This window comes from Apteryx mantelli, chromosome 1 (genome assembly GCF_036417845.1).
Source record: "Apteryx mantelli isolate bAptMan1 chromosome 1, bAptMan1.hap1, whole genome shotgun sequence".
In the NCBI taxonomy this organism is placed as follows: domain Eukaryota; kingdom Metazoa; phylum Chordata; class Aves; order Apterygiformes; family Apterygidae; genus Apteryx; species Apteryx mantelli.
In genome coordinates, this window is record NC_089978.1 from 88,143,130 (window position 1) to 88,163,043 (window position 19,914).

Below are 19,914 nucleotides of genomic sequence, written 5' to 3' on the forward strand. Positions count from 1 at the left end.
ATAAAATGCAGGAGGAAATGGTTTAAAGAGAATAAATGATTTTTCATACATATTTGAAAGCCCATGCCACCTACATTTTGAGGTTGAAATCTTCAATTACATGAGATGGAGAGGATCATTCATTTTCATTTGCAAAGAGCCTTTCATTAAAGCATTACAGAACAAAATTATTAAACCTCACAAACCCTGCAGATACAGCTTAGATAGAGAACAATATGAGACCATTTTACACAAGGAAAGGGTAGTTATTAAAAACCATTTTAAACTAGCACAATATTTTGAATTTTAAAAATAAAACAGAAACCAACTTTAAGACACAGAAGCATAGCAAAAAACTCAAACATTAATACTGTTTTTGGCAAGGATATAAAGCTTTTCTTCATCAGCAAACAATGTACAAAAAAAAATCTGCTGTCTATGTTATAGTGACAATACTGTCTGAAAAAAATATCGAACACTATCCATCTGATCCTCATTTGGGAACTCTAATTGCCATAGATACAAAGAAAATAATCTCTGTGGTACAGTTATAATAAGCTTCCATTAAAAAAAAAAAGTGCAATGAGCTTTGCATGTAGGTTAAATCAAGAATGAGTAAAACCATAAAAAGAGGGCCATCTACTGCTAGTATATAAAACATACATGCTAATTTCTATAATCCTTAGTTATTTACGTGTGTTTTCTCAGCCTAAACAACAGAACAAACATTCAGACTGTCTACATTAAAAAAAAAAATCAACAGCAAGAATGCAAGTAATTTGACTGAAGTACTTTCCTTTTAACTATATAAAACATGACACGTGAAAACATGGGGAAAAAGAATGTGAAAACATGGGGAAAAAACAATGTCCTTTCTTGCTCAAACTAAAAGTAATTTTACAAGTATCACAACTGAAAATTATTTGTGCAAATAATTCTGAAACAATCTCCCTTATATGTACAATAAAAACATCTAAAATAGCCAACTACAAGATTAGAGGGAAGAAAAACTCATCATCCTCATTTTATTTGTTCATCAACACTGCATGTAAGCAGCTTGCCGTTTCCTGATATTATCGGCTTCATCTTCTATTTGTGTGGCTCTCACAGAGCAACAAAAGAGCTCTGTTATTTTCTATTTAAAGAATGGAATTAAAAAAAATTTTTTTTTTAAATTTAACTACCACTTCTGAATATAAGTCATTTCTGCTCCCAATCATTTACAATTATATGTGTAGAAAAGGAAAACTTACATGGAAAAAGGGTGTAGAAAGGGAAAATTTACATGGAAAAAGGGTGTGTGTGTGTGTGTGTGTGGCAAAGAACCAGACGGGACAGAAGGAAGGTTCTGCATTACAATAATGTGCAGAGCCATGGCAGCAGTAATGGCAAACGGGGAGCAGGGAGTGGAGGAGAGGAGGGTCGGTGTGGTCATTGGGACAAACTCTTCTCCTCGTTGCAAGGGTACTTTGCTCTCCCCCAGGGGCACTGCATGCATAGCAATTTCAACCAACCTGGAACATAATTTTTATATTACTTGCACAACTGAATTCCACTCATTCTATGAATTGCCAAAAGAGGTTTCCAAAGCATTTATTACTTCCATATTTTTTAACTTGAAAAGTAATTAACTGATAAAATATCATCCTGAGAATTTTCCATCTCTTGTGTTTAAGTGTATACTTTTTCCAAATATAACATAAATAGTATGTGTACACCAAAACAAACATCTAACTAAAAGGAGACTTTCCAGGATATTCTTTTCCATTTCACAGTTGTTATGTTAATCTCTTGAGACTTCGTGCTGGACTAGATTTGTTTCTGTCCACCTGTTTACCAGTAGTTGTTAATTTAAACATTCGTATATTAGTAGAATCAGCACTAATTTCATCAATTTCCATTTTAACAATATTTGATGGTTTTATTAAAAAAAAAAAAGAATGTTTGATTACATGGCTGCTATTGCTCCTACTTGCATGAGTACCCTTGACTTGGCTTGTACAAGTTATTGCGGTATTCATATTGTCTTATGCAATACAGGAGCAGAAGAAGAGCGTTGCTTCTAAGGAGACTTTCCAACATACTGCATACAATAAGACATGTATATTTGCAATGTATTTCCAAAGCACATGGAAATTTTAGGATAGGAAAAGGAAAAAAAAAAAAAGATAATCTAACTGAATAATAAGGACCAACTTTGTTTTTGTCCGGTTCCAACACCACTGGCTACTCACTGTTAAGAGCAACTCTTTAATAGCTTCTATTGAACAACAACATGCTTTTGTCCTCAAGGCTCAGGACTGCTTTTACTAATGGAAATGTGCAGTTTAACAATGAATATGGAGGCAAGGATGGTGCTACCAAAGACCTCTACAGATAAGATAGAAGCAGTCAGTGTAGAAGAGTGAGGAAAATTTTCAGACACATTTATTCAGTTCCTGTCTGAGGAACTGCTCCTAAAAGAATCAAACAGAAACACTTCCATTCCATTCTGCAACATGCTCTAGGTACCCTAGAGAAGAGCTCTGCTAGAACACCTTCAGTCTCATTAATACACCCTTTAAAATTACAAGCTCTTATCTGCCACTGTAGAGGGAAAAAGGATTGAGAATAGGTGGAACTTTGACAACCTCCTCTTTGAAAAGTCCTTCATGTGCAGAACAGCTGAGAAGGCAATGCTCAAACCTGGGAAGTGAACAAGCCCCCCCCTCCCCAGCCTGTTTAGAACCATTCACCTCTCAAAGTCATGCAGACACAACAGCAACATTTTCAAGAGAGAGATTTTGATGATCTGTTCCCATCACAAATATGCACTGCCTTCAGCCGTGTTAAGAATGCAAGAAAAAAGACTTAAGGAGCATAAAAAGGACACAACCAATATGGCAGAAAGCAAGGAGGAAAATCTCTCTACATGGCACTTAGGACACCTAATAGGCAGGTAAAACTTGCACTCCAGTCTCCATCCAGTATGAACCACTGCTGAAAGGAGAAGCAAGGAGCACCTGCTGTAGTATACTGGCTCACCGGCCAGGGCATACTTCCATAGGTATGGGAAATGTGGGTTGAAACTCCTTCCAGTAAAGAAGGTCTCAAGCATCCAGGATGACTGATGAGCAATGAGTAATTTGCAGTACCTATGGAGCTGCAACTTCATCAGCATCCTTACTCAGACCTCTGCTGCTACTACACACGTGAGATTTGAGTGGCAAAACTTGTGACTCATCAGAAGATGTGGGGGATTTGACAAAACCTTTAGCAAAATTCAAATGCAATCCTAGAAATGAGGGAACGATGAGCAAAGTTTTGGGTGAAATTGCTATTTGCCAAGCTCTAGCAACAAAATTCTTTTGAGTGTCTCTTCTAAATGTTCTATAAAGAAGAAATATTTAAGCATGAAGGTGTACTACAAACAGGTGCATTTTCCACAGAGCTAGAGCAAGGGCTCTCAGCTGTATAAGTTAAATTTCACTGCTCCACAAATACTTTGGGTTAGCTGAATTGAACTGTGTGGGAGACTGCAGATGTCATTTTGGAGCAGACAACAGAGCTGAGGACAAACTTGCTGGAGGCTGGCCACAGAGATGGGACATGGCAGTAATATTTCAAAGAAAATACTAGAAAGAACATGCAAAACCAGGTAACTGTGAAGGGATGGCAGGAGGTGGCAGGGTCTCCCTTCCTTGATTTCCTTCTACCCCATCCTTCCCTTTTCTGCAGATTTTTCTTCTCTGCACCCTTCTCTCTTTCAGAAGCTCCTGGATTTGGGTCTCCTCCACTCCCAAGCAAACAAGCATCCTCTCCTGTCCTCCTCCCCATATAGCCCTTCCTCAACTTTCTCAACCTGTAGAAAGAGAGATAGAGCAAATGAAAGGGAAAAGAGCCAGGTCTGGGCCTGTCTCCACTCCTGAAAGGCTTTGGACTTTTCAAGCTTGAAGGACAGGCTCAGAGAGCAGAGCTAGGAGTTGTATTGTTACAATAACCATATGCTGACAGGTGGTAAACCTTTCTCTCTTGGTTAGAGAAGTCTCCCAGAAAGGATACTGGTTGTGGGGAGCAGTTCAGGCTATAACAGACTTGCTGATGCTGGAGGAGTACTCCTGAAAAGTACTGCTGTACGCTTGGCCTGTTCTTACATCCATCTCAGCGCAGGTGACCATTACAGGAGATGTGTTTCCCCCTGGATGGGCCTTCGGGTCTGACCTGGCACAGACCCAGCTGCTCTTATGTCCGACAGCCTGCCGGTTTCCCCAGCACAGGCAAAGCATGCAGGTGCTCATTTTGCCCACAACTCTTGCCTCTCCTCCCCCGTGCCTCCCTCTACTATACTTATTCAGTAGTGGGTTTCAGAGGTGTCTGTACTTGCTACTTCCAACACCCCCTGTAAAGGAGATCAATTTTGCTTAGCTGAAAAGGTTACCACAGCTGGTAACCTGGGAAAGTACTGTCATGTCAATGATGTTACTGCAAAAGGAGATAGATCTTTCCCCCTTTGTTATGAAAAATGACAAAAACAGGAACAAAATTTCAAGTGATACACATGACAAAACATTTTAAAATGAATTTTCAGCTATTATGCAGCAGCCAGAATCAGTATGTTACAGTTGAAAGAGGAATGGCAGGATGGCAGGATATAATTTTCTCTTCAGGTTAAAGTAAGTGAAAAATCAAACACAGAAGAAAGTTCAACAGACAGAAATATGTTATTCTGATCCCATGTGGAAATGTTTTATCTCTTTCGCAAAGATATTTTGATCAAAAGGTGGGGCATAGGGAAAGGGGGAGAGTTAGTAACTGCAGATTTCTAGAGCCTTTTTCCATAGGAACTAGGGAAAAATCAACATCTTCTCTTGACATTTCTTTCTTTTTTCTTTTTTTTTTAAACCACCATTCCTTTTTCTAAAAATCATTAATTCTTTATCAGTTGCAGTAGCAGTGCTGGTGTTTTCGACAGAATGTCGTTCAGGGACACACATACACATACTGCATTTAGAGACCTGTATCAGAAGACAGACATACTAGAGCAAAAACGAACCATAAATGATCTCAGCAGAGACACTAGAAAAGGAATACACAAACATGCTTCTAAAGATATGTGATTAATTCTATTCTATGTTAGAATTTTAAACCAGCCTAGATTCTTAGCTGCTTTAAGTAAGAATTTCTGATTTTGTGTTACTGAGAAAAATAAATAAATAAATAAACAAACATGATTTCAGTTTCTGTGGTCAGTGCAAACAAACAAAAAAAAAATCTTGCCATTTTCTAGAAACAGTCATCTTTAAAAGCTAACTTTTGGAAGCTAGTGCTTTATGTCTGACTGTCCCAGATATGTTAGCATAAGTAGGTGACTATCCTATGAGACCAGACAAAATTCAAGTAACAAAAAAGCTTCTGAAAATATTTTTGATGTACAAGTGGTAGCAGAGCATTTATAGCAATGGTGATATAGGGTTGCAGTTCCCAAAGTCAGGCAAGAATGTCTCTGAATCAAATAAATATATAAATAAATAAAAAGATCAATGTGTAACGCATTTCATATTCAGCTATGTTTTATGCTAGCTTATAGAGCAGCTCTACAGTATGTCTCCTGCTGGACCTTACCTCCTCCTCTTTAAGCTTTTGTCTCCGCTTTTCTTCAACAGCTGCTCTTTTCTGCTCCTCTCTCTGTCTCTGTTCCTCCAGTCTTCTCCATCGTTCCTCCATTTGCTTTTCATATTGAAGTTTTGCCCTTCTCTCCTTCTCCAGTATCTGCTGCTCCCTAGCAGCTTAGACAGAGAAAAAAGTGCCTTTCGCTTCAATGAAATTTTCTCCTGCTTTAAAATTATTTGATAGCATGACATGATAGAGTAAAATAACAGATACAAATACACAGGGTTTTAGTGCCCTAAGCTCAAAAGCATAGTGCATAGAAGTGCTGGAATGATTAGCAAATCTAATTGATCCACTAATAGGGAAGACATGAGGTGACAGTGTGCCCTGTACCTCTTTAAAAAGAGCATGCAGAATAGTAAACTCATCTTTTGTATATGCTTCAAATCCTTCTGCAGCTTAAAGGACAAATTCTTCCTTTAGACTTAACACATGTTCCCAGTAGGTTTTAAAGTGAATCAGTTATATATGTTGAAGCAAAAGCCCTTGGAATTTCCTTAAAACTATGCTTCTCTTTATGGTGCTATCTTCAAAATAAATACATAAGAAACATACGTTAAACTTCCCAGGAAGCTTTGAAAACACACCATTCTGTTAATAATGTGGTGTTAAATTGTTATCCACTCCTGGCACTTTGCATGAAGAAAATTTACTTTTATTATTGAGAGTTTGTCCCAGTTGCTTATTCCACCTGTAGTCATAATCTTATGAGATATTAAATCTGTTATTATGGAAATTATGACTGCAACTATACAGACAGGACTGTTGCTTCACATTTACACAGGGGAATTAAGTAGCGGAAGTTAATGTGATAAATCATGAAGAAAAAACAGTTCTCATGCAAATATGTTCCATAAAAAGGCAGGAGAGTAGGAGTTTAATAAGCATGCTTACATACACACAAGCCTGTAATATCATATACGAACATACATACCACCAGTATGAAAGAATATTATCATCACAGTTGCCTAAGAACTTGAAAGTCAGGGAAAGCCAGAATTAACACTGTTCATACAAAAGCTGGTCCCTTATTCTGCTCACCTTTTCAGCCCCCGTTTAATATTTCAGCTGCTGTTTTCTTGCCCAGCAAATTTTCCCCCTTCAAACTCTCTCAGCTTCTTCAGATCACTCCCCGGCTGCTCCAGCAGTCATATGAACTCCCTCTCCTCGCCCCCCCAGGCTCTTTACTCACAGCCATGGCCTTCAGTCACTCCTAGCCCCCATCTGCCCGCAAAACCCTTATTTAATGTCAGTGTCCCCCTAACATCAGATCCTTTTCCAGCAGTTCAATTTCTTCCCCTTGAAAACTGGCTCCTTGTAAGATCCAACTTCTTCCTCAGGCCCAGACTCCTTCAGTGAACACCAAAACCTTCTACCTTACTCTTGTTAGAAATATGGTTGGTGAGGTCTTCCCATTTTCCTTACAAGAACTTGCTAATTTTTTTTTTCTTTTCTGCAGGACAGGGAAACATGAGAGGGGAGTCAGTGCTGTAGGCAAGCCTGGATTCATAAGAATGAACCACCACAGACTTTTCAGCAGATAAAGAGTTACCTCAGAGATGATGAAAGACAAGTGACCAGTCATTAATAGTTAATGACTACTAGCCATGTCAGATAGAACTGGTGAAAATACCATGCTGGAGTTGATTAAACAAAAAACAAAAACAAAAAAACACCACAGTAAATGTCCGGAGATTAGTGCTAAGATTACCTTCTGACTAAGTAGGTGAAACCTGGCACTGGTTCTGGACAGAGAAGCAAACCATTCTGTCATCATGGACACGTACACAATTCTTGTTTCTTAATTTAATTTAGGGATGTGAAAACACTGATTAATGAGTTTTAGCTTTGATGAGAAGGTTATTCTATATCACTGCAAAATACTTGCTGGCTACATGGAGATTTGTCCTTTTGGGGAACTCACTGTTTTTTTTCTGAACTTCCAGAAGCAATCTGCCACAGACAGACATCTGCTGAGGCCAAAGTCCAGAGCTAACCATTCTACAATTGGACTTAACCCCAAAGAAATATGCTTCCAGAAAACATGCATGAAATCTGAGACAAGAAACGCAATTAAACCTTTTTCCCCTGTCTTCTCTGTGCCAAATCCCCTCAGCCAGCCAGTCCCAGATTCTCCAGCTTTCATTTTTCCTCTCATCCCATTCCTCTTCCACTTTTTAATCTAATTCCTTTCCAACCTACTCATCGTGTCACTTTCTCGGGAACCAGCAAATAATCATGAGGACAGAAGAGAGAGTATGGACTGACTATACCTGCAGGAGATACAAGCTACTACCGCAGGGCATGTCAGGTTTACTCAGGTTGGTGCATGCCCCATATAGACAGAACCTCTGGGGAATTTAGCTACCAAATACCAAAATGCTCAGTGGGGATTTAGTTAATTTTCACAGGAATTACAAAAAGGCATCTTTCTAACCAAGCCCACATTACTAAAAATATCAAGTCTCTGCTCTCAAGAATGAGATTTTGTCAAGATATGGTCAACAGTTATTTGTTTCAAGAAAAACAGTTTTTTTCCATGATTCTTTTCAGAGGTGTCCACACTATTTTAGTTAACATTTTCACAAAAGCAAATCCAAATTAAATTTGACAAAATCATAAAACATTGGCAATTCCCTCTAATAGATATTGTCAGGTAATCTCAAGAAACAGTGCTACCAGCCTTTGTTGTTATTATAATATGGAAAATGAGTTTAACTGTTCATTTTTTCTTTTACTTTATGTGTATGTATGCATATATTTAAAATATATATATATATACACATACATATGTGTGTATAATGTAAATGATATTGCAAAAAAATTTTCTCAACATTTCTATGGAAGTATTAGTAGTAGATTAAAAACAACAGACAGTAATTCAAAGACTGAAATTAATGCTCACATTATTCAAGAAGTGAATTTATAGATTTTTGTTCTCTTGAACGAAGATTAATCATTTTAAACTTATGGAAAAATACCTGCTTTATGCCTACTTACCAACTCCAAGATATCTTTTAACAGGGCTAAAACTTACTAGGCTGAAATTGAGATTGTTTCAGCAAATAAACCTAACATTTAAGTATTATTCAAGGCTTTTTTCGTATTTGTACAAACCAAAATCCTAACAGTCAATATCTCACACATAAACCTATATTCAACAGTATATCCATCAAAGAGGAAAATGAACTTTTAACTACAGTACACAAAGTAGCTGAATGGAAATCAAAGGAGCCCTTGGTTAAATTTATTTATTTTTATATAATTAATTTTAAAGAAATAATTATATGTTAAAAATGACTAGGAATAGCCTGAGCCACAGTATTTAAAATTCAGAACAGGAGAAATGTCATGTTAGTAACTTAAGCCTATTAACACATGTACATAAAAAAATACATATGCTCCCAGCTATCTTACCAAGGTATTTCTCCCTTTCTTCTCTCCTCTCCTTTGCTAGTCTTTGTCTTTCATCGGTTTTTAGAAATCCATCAATGGCTGAAGTCAGAGAGAAAGGAAAAAAAAAGTTAGCAAAAATAAAATAAAGAAGCAGCCAAATGAACTAAAATTCCACTGCATTTAACAACACAAACAACAAAATGATTTTGCACATCAAGGGGGGTTACCAAGTTGGGATTTGGATATGTCTTGAGAGCAATTTCCTACCTACTGCCGAAGTCCAAGCACAGTCCATAGTGTAAATACCTGACTCCACTTCTCAGAACAAACAAGCATTTTGTTAGTCCTTATTTTACAATAATTTAAAGTACATATTTAAAAAAAAAAAAAGCATGCAACTACTAGGTATCATCTTTATTAACAACCTCATTTTCAAGTTTTTGGCTAAAAGTAAGGCAGTTCAGGAAAGCAGTAAAAGCAGTACACAGCGCTCTCTGCTTCCAGCTTCCAGTTTATTGCTATGTGGAGTCCCAGCCTTCATACTTCTGGGTTGACACAGGCATGCAACTTCCCTGCCCAAAGAAAGCCACCAGCACCAGCCCATTTCAACAAGCAGTAATCATTGCTGGGTGAGGCTACGGAGGCAGCAGCCCTCCTGTCCTCTTTTCCAGGTAGGACACAGTGTGTCCTCTTGGAGTCAGTAGGTAAAAGCAGGTTTCTTGTTTGGGATGAGGTTGCCAAAGGTTGGTTTTGTACCTAGATGCAGACGGCACGGTTCTTTGTATAGTGTGACCCACTAAAAAGTGCAATTTAACCAAGCAAACAGAGCACATCACACGAGGTGCCTCTGTTATCTGCCCTGGTGCTCTGGAACGAGTAGGCGGCAGAACTTAGACAGGCTCTTAAACGGACCTTCAGAAATAATACAGGCAATCACACCCGTCTGTGCTTTCCGGATGGGCTTCAGTCATTGACTTGATAGACCTGCCAGATGATGCTATCCTCTAGCCGGTCTATCCTTATAAGACCGTTTACAAGGGCTCGAGGGCCCTCATTTCTCTCCTTGTTTTCAGGATCTCCTGGGGCCAAGCAGAGCTGCAGTGCACACAGTCAGCGTTTCACATCGCAGTTTTACATCCTTTGCAATCATTACTGGGGCTCCCTGCTGAGCTACTGTATAATTAAATTTCTTTCCATTTTGCTCTAAGAACTGAAGTTGCTAATTTTTTTTCCCCACATAAATAGGAGTGAAAAAGTTACTTAGATTGTAACCCTTACTCTTTTCCTGAAAAGTCGTGTTTCCAGGCCTCCGCTCCTCTCTGAGGGCACCCTGTCTGAGGATTTTGCATAGCAAGTACCTTCCTGTAAAAGGCACCATTTTCAAGGAAGTTCAAAAATCAGCCTTCTTAGTCCCTTGTGGCTGGTGCAAAGGCAGCAGGCCTCAGCTGTCCCCCATTAGAATAACAGCTTGCTTTTTCCCAAGCACCACCTTCAAACTCCGTCTTTAAGCTTCCTCTGCTGGTGCACACAAAGAAAGTGATTATCTGATGGCAGCCAGGCCCCTGGTAAATTGTGATTACAGCTCCTGGCTGGCTTATTACAACTAGAACTTGTGGGTCAGATAAATATCTATTTATTACTGAAGGCTCAACCTTCTTCCATACTTGCCTACTTGTCTCCCCACTTGGCTGTCCCTTTTTGTCAGATTTTACAGGCATGCAAAAGGAACCATGACAGTGGTTTGCAACTGCTTTGAAAGGACCTGCAAAAGGTAGCTAAAAAGGGGAATCCTACTGGCAGTGTAGTTAAATTATCTGGGTAACACCACTGGAAAATTTTCAAAGATCTGAAAATCAAGACTGCTTGAAACCTACAATTTTGACTAGAAGCAACAGCAGAGGTGAAATAAAGATTGAGTCAAGAGCCCAAGGAGGGAAGACTGGGTTTAGGATCAAGCGGAGGCTAGAGACTGGAAAAGCGGCAAGCAGAGGGAAGAACTAAGATTTTCTGTGGAAAAAGGGAAGTAACTGAGAAGAAGTGGAATTTGAAGGATGAAAACCAGGATGGGAATGAGCAAGAGGGAGGAGGAAAGGCTGTGGAACAGGAAGACAGTCCCTGCTCATGGACCACATTTACAATCCCCTGTGGTGACTCTCATCACTCTCCTGCTTTCAGCAAATATTTATGAAACCCACTGGTAAAAATGTGTCCCATCATGGCTGTCATTAAAATTACAGCAAGCTGTTATCTCTGCCTCAGTTCCTTCATGAATGCAACTGGCAGAAGTGCATCTAAAAGCTCCAGCCTCATTCACGGCTGCTGCAGGTATCCAAGCTGAGGCCCAATGACATGGGATGAAACTTGTGGGTTTTTAGGTCAGCTTGTTTGGATAGATCAGAGGGGGGTTTTTTAGGCCAGAGTTTGGATCTCTCAAACCCCCCAAACAATATTAAAAGAACATCAGGCTGAAATGCCAGATACTTAAGAAATTATGATAATTCACAGTTAAAGCGGTCTGTACAATCCTTATCTCACCCCCTTTTGCAGACACATTAATCACGCACTTTTCTCCTTTTAGGTCCCCTGGCTCATGCAGAGCATAGGATGAACCTGCTCAGGGGAGGAATCGAGTCTGCAGCAAAGGAAATTGTGATTTATGTTTCTTGCATCATTTCTTTCTGAAACAGGAAAGAACTATGGTTTGAAGGCTGTCCTGGAGACCAGCACTCTATAGATTTGACTATACCACATATGAAACAACAACAAAAACATGGAATAGCTGCTCATTAAATGTGCAACACTCCAATATGGAAAAAATTGTGTGGAGAAAATAGTACACAGTCTAGTAAGTATAGACATCATAAATACATACAAACGCAGCAAGAGTAGGATTAAAATAGCACAGGCATCCTCCATGCTAGTATTTCTTAACTCAAGCACTTGACTTCATGAATCAGTCTGCCTGCCAAAACCCAGAAATTTGCTTCCTTTAATAAAGTAAATACAGCTTTGAAGGACTGAATAACCATTCTCTGGGTAATCACTTATAGTCCAGGATGATTTTTAAAAGTTTTTGGCCAAAATTAGCATATCTACTATACATCTTTAGGCACTATATAAATGTGGTGGGCACAGCAGTTATCTGAGGTATGAAATGTGACTGATGAGATGAATTCAAATTCTGTTTGATAGAGCAGACTACAAACAACAGGCTAATACAAACTGATTTTTTTTTAAATTGTAACTTTACAATTAATATAATGTAATACCATTTCTATTTCATAATATGAACTACCAGAAGAGGGCAGAATAAGGTTTGAATTAAACACGAAACAAAAAAACAGACCACACTAATAAAAGTTTTCACTATGATGTGAAAAATGACTTCAGGTTAATGTTCTGTACACTCAGCTTTATCTTGACCCTCCTTCATATTTACAGCTAAGCCTCCAATCCCTCAAGAAAAAAGTGGGCAGCAGTGAAGGGCACCTATAAACACAGGCTGGTTGTGCCTTCTGCTACCCAGAATAATGAATACAAAGAGACTCCGGTGTAAAAATCTTCTGATAACCCTTTATTTCCAATTTTGCAGAAGAACAAGAAACGTTGCCCAATTAACAACAAAGATTTAATTGCAGGGAAGCAATTCCCATCTCTCTCCCTCTTGGAGCAAATCACTTCTCTTCTGTTCCCCAATTCACTGGAAAAGCTCTTTTTCCATGGAGTATCCCCTCCTCAGGGCATGCTTCTAGACCTCCCTTTTCTCCCTGCTCTGGGATCCTACTGAAATTTGTGAGGTGGGGGTCTAACCGCTGCGCTAAGTCCTGAAGGCTCTACATCATTTTTTGACTTAAAAGGGCCAGCTGCTCCTCTGAGGAGCCCAATGACAGGACGCGAGGCAACGGGCACAAACTGAAACACAGACAATTCCATCTGAACATGAGGAAATACTTTTTCACTGTGAGGGTGACAGCGCACTGGAACAGGTTGCCCAGAGAGGTTGTGGAGTCTCCTTCTCTGGAGATATTCAAAACCCTCCTGGATGCAATCCTGTGCAATATGCTCTAGGTGACCCTGCTTGAGCAGGGGGGTTGGACTAGATGATCTCCAGAGGTCCTTTCCAACCTCAGCGATTCTGTGATTCTGTGAGGCTTTGTTACAACAAGTATTTCCAAAGAAAAAGACCATAACTTAAAATTGGTTAAAATGCCAGCAGTCCTGCAGCAGTAATATGTCACCTAATGCTGAAGGCCTCTTTCAATACTTCAGCATTACCTTGAAATAAATATGCACAGAACTAAAAACTGACATGTTAATCACTGCCTCAACTTGGTTTGATGGACAACGTAAACCTGTTCAGACTGAGGAAATAGTGTCAGAACCTGCTCCCCCCCACTCCACATACTGCTTGTGGAGACCTCTGGAGAAAAAACTTGGCTATTGCTAATCTAGAGATGGAAAGGAAGGTGGTTGTGTCTTGATGAGACACAGAGTAAGCTCTTTCTTTTGAGATCTGTATCCTGTTTCTGACTCCAGATGCTTAAGAAAAGAGTACTTGTGTAGGGCAATAGGGTAGTGAGAGGCTGAGAATGTGTTTTAGGAGGATCAGTCAGCTGCTTGGACACCTCCTCTTCTGCAATTCACACCCGAATAACTACCAAATGAGTAAGACCTCCATCAATTTTTTCTGCTTCCCTTTTGAACCCACTTACACTTCCAACCTCTGTAATACTCATCGTATTTGGTTCCACAACATGTTTATACATAGCAGATACCCAAGCCCTTGACAACAGGCATCTAATACAAAAGAAGTCAGCGAGGGATCCGAAGCCAGCTCTGCACAACAGCGTTCAGCATATTTAGACCTTTGCCCACTCGACACGACAGCGTTCAACGTCCTTAGACCTTTGCCCACTTGACAACAGCATTCAACATTCTCAGACCTTGGCCTATAGCATATCATGCTACCGAGCTTGACATCGTTGCATTGGTGGAGCTCCTGGTTCAGATGCAGTTCTGTCAGTGGGAAAGCGTTTTCCCTTCAGCACAGCATAAGGCATTCAGGTAGACAGCACAGCTATAAACTCATAAAATTAACCTCTGCAAGCATACACAGGGCTAACACTGGGCACTCTGCTGACGTGGGGTGGTGCTCTGTAGAGCAGACGAGGCAGATACATCACTTCATTTACACCCACTGTTCTGGTGGCCAGGCTCCGTTCTTTCAAATAAACCCCATCTATGAAATCAAGGCTTTGATCCCTGCAATCTGCTTTTTCTCTTCTGAAACTGTTCTTGAGATCATAAAAACAGTTTTCCATCTGCCACTGCTTCCCTCCAAGTACTAGTAAATGAAGAAATTTCATATTGTTCAAGTTTTCAGCAACAACTATACTCTGAGAAAAAGAGAGTGTAAGACCCCATGCAACTGGCCCTGGATGACTATTTCTCTTAGCAAAAGGCACTTCTACTAAGCTTTGCTTATAGCATATTGCAGAAAGGCTTTCAGGCAGAATCTGCTAGCAACCAACAAAAGGGCTTTGGAGGCATTTTCAGTAAAATTCAGTGCATCCTCTTCTTATTTTAAAATTGTTTTAAAAAAAGCCTTTTTAATCAACAAACTATTGTATTCCATTCAAAGAACTACACACAAACAGATTTTTTTTTTCAATTTTCAGCAAATTAATGTTATTAATTAATTTAGTTTATGTTTTCTAGGCTGGACTTCAAAGATGAGTGGGAAAAAAAGGACTTTTTCATTACATCTAATTAAGACAGCAGGATGGATATCTGTTGCTATAAAGATGCTAATGTAAAAAGTCATTAAGGGCAGATTCATCTGCCAAACATAGCGACACTTCAGACACCCTAGGCTAATTGGCTAGGACACGGGCTGGCAGATATGGCAGAGAACCCATGAGCAACCTGCAGGCTCCGGTTAAACAGCTAGCACACACTAGGTGCCTGCTTTAGGTTCCCAAACCCCACTCTAACTTTCCAAATTACTCATTTGAATCAAGAATTTCAGCTGTACATTATATTTACACAAAAATTACCACAACAAAATATATCCTAATGGTATGTTTATTTAAGCTTAAGGTGAAAACATTCCAAATGCTGGCCAAATAACTTTTAATAAAAGATACATAAAGTATACCTAGGTAGTTGGGTGATCGCATGTAATAAAAATATCTTTGTTACTGTACGGGGAACAAAAACTTGCTAAATAAAAAAAGCAGACTTTTTCAGTTCTGCATGAGCCCACAAACACCTAACCAACTCCCTGGGATGGTACGCTTTCTGTATAAACAACGTACACAGCCATAACCATGCCCCATGGAGACTCCAGTATCCTGCAGACATAGCAGACGCACCACAAGATCACTTGGAGGACTGATAAAATACATCAGCAGATTTTTTTTTATTTATGAACTAGATTAATAATTTAATTTACTGAAGAGGTCCCTATTAGACAACCTCCCACCAAGTATACACATGCAATGCAGCAGCAGTATGTCAATGTGTATTTTATATCATTGTTTTATTTATGTACTTCCACAATCTTTCAGGTACAAAGGAGTCAGGAGACTTAACCAGAGCTTGCCAGTCCCTCTCTCCTAGACGTAACGCACATGAACATTTCTAACTGTATTTTGCAAATTACACCAGACCTCAGACAAACTTAGATTTTCTTCTCCTTTTAGCCTGTCCTCTTCAGTTTATTACTGCATGTAGTCACCAAATCACTGCACAAAAAGGGACGTGAACGGCAGCGGTTCAGCTACAACTATTTTTTTTTGTTTTTTGGGGTTTTTTTTACTTCAGTTTCTTCAGAAGACTCAATCAATCATTCATTAAGACAGGAATGAGATATTTAACTCTCTAAGTATTGCAGTTCCTTTAAAAACTGTATATTCCTAACTTTGTCAACAAAAGCTCTAATTAATCCTTTCAACCCTACTACAATTGAAAAATTCTTTGTCTTCAGAAAGAAAAGTCTGTATGTAGATGCATGATATGCATGAAGAGAATCGTTATTTGAGTAAATGTAAGAATTAAAATTAATCTTAAGCTTGTGTTCTGAAATCACATTTCAAAATACAAATTCCATTCCATTACTGGTTTCTGTATTTAGTGTACGACTGTAGCTAACTTGAAAATGCTGGCAGTATTTCTTGCCCATAAACCTTAAACAAAGAACTATTTTCAAACAATCTTAGGAGTGTTATTCCTCTGCAATGTGCACCCCTCTAGCATACAGGCAAACATACACATGCGGAGGTAAACTATTAAATCATGGATATGTATGTCATATTTCATATGCTGCAGAGTAAAACCTGTACAAAAACCACTTATGGATGTTGAATAAAGCAAGGACTATCTCTCCATCACCTAAATTATATTATACTCCCTTTCCTCTAAAATTACCAACACTTATTCTCCAGAGATGCTCGATTCCCGAGGGGGAGGGCAAAAGGAGACAAAAGACAGGAGATTCCTTTGGATTATTAACCATCTTTCATCCTGCAGCCAGTTGCTAATGGCATCACTCCTCTGCTAGAAGACAAATGGGTGACTGTTGTGAAGGGTATTGTATAAAATTTTAATATAAAATAAAATGCTCACACATGTAAACATTATGTCCCAAGCCTTAGCTAACACAGTTCTTCAGTGCTCTAATGGCAGCTTTGAATAGCCATGGTAGGAACTTGCAGCTGAGAGCTGACCATAGGTCCACACCACTCCTGCTCTCCCCAAAGACTCTAAAATTGCATCTGATTCAGGGTATCAGCAGAAGCAGAATTTGGCCTTAAGGTATTTCTTACGAGAAGTTAAAAGTTGACTGAAAAACTGCTGAATTCTGTAAAATTTGATAGGGGAAGAAAAGTAGTGGGGGGGGGAGGGGGAGGGAAGAGAAGAGGCCTGAAGATTCTCGTTTATTTTTAATTGTTGCTACCAAAATGTCTAATAAATTTTACTTAATTGCAACTGATTTTAGTCAAATGCTTTCAAGTAAGACCTAAGTTTATGGGCAGCTTCCACAGTTGTCTTACAACCAAAATAAGAGGGCATTATACAAAATCAGAACTCCTAATGCAAACGATTTTTAATATTCATATTTTAAAATAGTTTAAACAGATTTTAGATAACTTGCTTTAAAGAATCAGTTTTCTAGTAAATGCAGATCTTTTCAGCGTAAAAGATGTTCAAATTTGAAGATTTATTTATTGAGATGAGGGAAAATAAGGGCTTAAGTTGTTCCAGTCACAACTTTATTTATGGTAAAAGCTAGCAACATGCCAATGATAGGTTGAAGTCCTCAAGAATATTAACCAAAAAAATTGTACTGTAGCCATTTTCCCCTTCGGATACCTAACTGTGTGCCATGTTTATAACGAGGAGGGGAATGAAGAGCGTAGTGCAAAAGAAAGTCAGGCATTCATGACAGTAGCTTGATAACAGATTTATTCCGCATCCTGTCTGCATCCAAGGAAAGCTGTTTGTTTCATGTGTGCTCCCTGGGAGCAGGTAAACAGGCTGAAAATTCAGGGCACAATCATGGGCGACTGTTTCAGCACACCTGTGGTGTTTTTAGAACCTGATGAATAGGGGGAAAAAAAAATAAAAAATGGGGCACCATTTCTAGAAGTAAAAAACAGCATCCTGGCATGGATAAACAAAGAATAAACAAAAACAAATACTGCTTCTAACTCACGGTTCACACTTTGAAACTTAACAGCAGTAGGGACTGCTAAGGGAGAATTGCTGGTATCAGATTGAAATTATAGATGAACCCCTCTGCCCCCCAAAGTTAAACACATTACAAATGCAACAATCTTTTTTGGCTACTTCAAATCTTTTTGCTTCTTTCATTCACTCATCGCACTTTTATTGAATTACCAACTGTCCCAACAACTATTTAGGATTTACGCATTTACTAACTTACACAGACTAGTTTCATTGACTCCAGCAGAATTACTCCTTAATGCATAAAACAAAAAAAGGTGCAAAAATTTTGTCAGGACCAGGAAGTCTTTGCATATATCACCGAAGTCTGAAAAGAGGTCCTATGACTTACATACTATACTATAATAAGCAACATAATGGAAAAAAAAGTGTTGGAAGTAAAGCAGAGCATCCGTAAGCTTTCTGAATATTGCTTGGCTAGTTCACTTTGTCTCACAACCTTCGCAAGAAAAATTCTCATTTTAAGACAGTAAGCCTCAAAGTAGTAGTTGTTTTGCCCCAAATATCTAAAGGAAATGCCTTAGGATCATACACATTTGTTTCTCCATCTCAGTGACTTCAACAGGCACTGAAACAAGAGCATTTTAAGAACATACATATCAATATAAAAGAAATTCAGCTTCTTTCTTTTGCTACTTTTGCTACTGTGATTTTTTAAAACATTTTTTAAACATTCATTATCACTCGCTGAAACAAACTAGAAACAAGAGCTTTGCATCTACAGTGCAACCTAGTACACTTCAGTTCTTCGTTTAAAAATATAAGTGTTTCTGGACTTGAAATACACATTGAAATATCTACATCAGCCAATTTGTTACATATTTATTATTAGGTATAGGGATAACTGGAGCCCACTGAAAAGCTGGTATTTCACCAAGAGATTCTAATGTTTTGAGCAACAGCAAACGAGTTGGAAACCATAACAGGAGGTGGGAGAACCCTGTTAGCCTGCAATCCCAAAATACACATCAAAACCCACTTCCTATTCAAGTTGATTGGCTCTGCTGGTGTACAGCACTATCAATCTTACACTTTGGTTGTTTTATAGCTTTCACTGCTGTGTTGCACTCTCAAGCAATAGCTAAAATGTCTGAAGACAGCCAAAGTGAAGGAAGAGCACAGAACAGCTTTTCTAGACTCAGATCCCAATGACTTTAGTGGAAGGCTTTACAGCCAGTGCACGGTCTTGCATAGCCCCCACGTGGGCATGGAGATGATGAGCAACCAGAGGTGCACCATCCCTGTCATTTTTACTGTTAGTTTTTTACTTCTGCTGACAATGATGAACACTTACTCAAACATTCACAGCTGCTTCTGATGATGTAATTTAAAACCAGGGGGTGCAGGAGCCAATGTTTACCAAGATGGTTATTTGGAGAAGATAGATAGCTTTCCCCCATGCAAGCATTTGGAAAAGTGAGACTGCTGGGAAGAACCAGCGCCTTTGTACTTAGAGGTCTCAGCGTGCTGACTCTTAAGTGTTACTAGCCTTGTAACCTGAGTACTACTCCCCTAACCACCTGCCAGGTGTGCTGTCACCATCAGAAGGTCAAACCTTTCTGTAGTCCAACATCTCAGCAGATGGCACACCTTGTTAAAAATTTTGCTCCACAGTAAAAAACAAAGTTGGGATGATTTTCCCAGAGTGGCAATAGCCTGGAGCATGTATCAAGCTGCCCAGCTCAAGGTATTGAAGCACACTGCTGAAGTTCATTAGTCTGCTGCCAGAACTTGTATCTGAAAAGAAACTTCCACAGGATCAGTACAGAGCAGCTGCAAATCTCCAATTTCAGGTAACTTGGAGGTCAAAGGACCCCCTTTCTTGGGAAGCACTGAGAAGCCAAAGCAATCTCCACACCCTGCCCTCCTGTGTGGTCTCTGCCTGCAGGGCTGGAAGGCAAAGGAGACTCCCATGGGCCTCTGCAGCAAAGCAACTGCTAGCAGATGGGCCAATAGGTAGGGATAAGAGTTTGATTACAGGACAATTTTGTAATTAACCTCTATGTCAAGGTACCAGTCCAAGAATGTGTTACAAAGCCAAACTGCAACTTGCTTCTAAACCAATTTCAGCAGAGTGCTTTCTACTGGAGCCTTGAGTAAAAATCATGCCACGGATTTGTCAACGTTTTCTCAATAACTGTC

The 19,914-nt window shown here is 39.2% G+C and overlaps 1 protein-coding gene across 2 annotated transcripts in view; it reads right to left on the minus strand.

Annotated features, from left to right (window-relative positions):
* The window catches only part of MAP7D2 (MAP7 domain containing 2), an 86,426-nt gene that overhangs the window by 28,228 nt on the left and 38,284 nt on the right, over nucleotides 1–19,914 (minus strand). For both annotated transcript variants that reach the window (XM_067297141.1, XM_067297136.1), the window contains exons 2-3: nucleotides 9,046–9,123; nucleotides 5,581–5,744 (exon numbers count right to left, since the gene is read on the minus strand). In XM_067297141.1, the coding sequence (XP_067153242.1) occupies nucleotides 5,581–5,744; nucleotides 9,046–9,123 (242 nt within the window). The remainder of the gene's footprint in view (nucleotides 1–5,580; nucleotides 5,745–9,045; nucleotides 9,124–19,914) is intronic.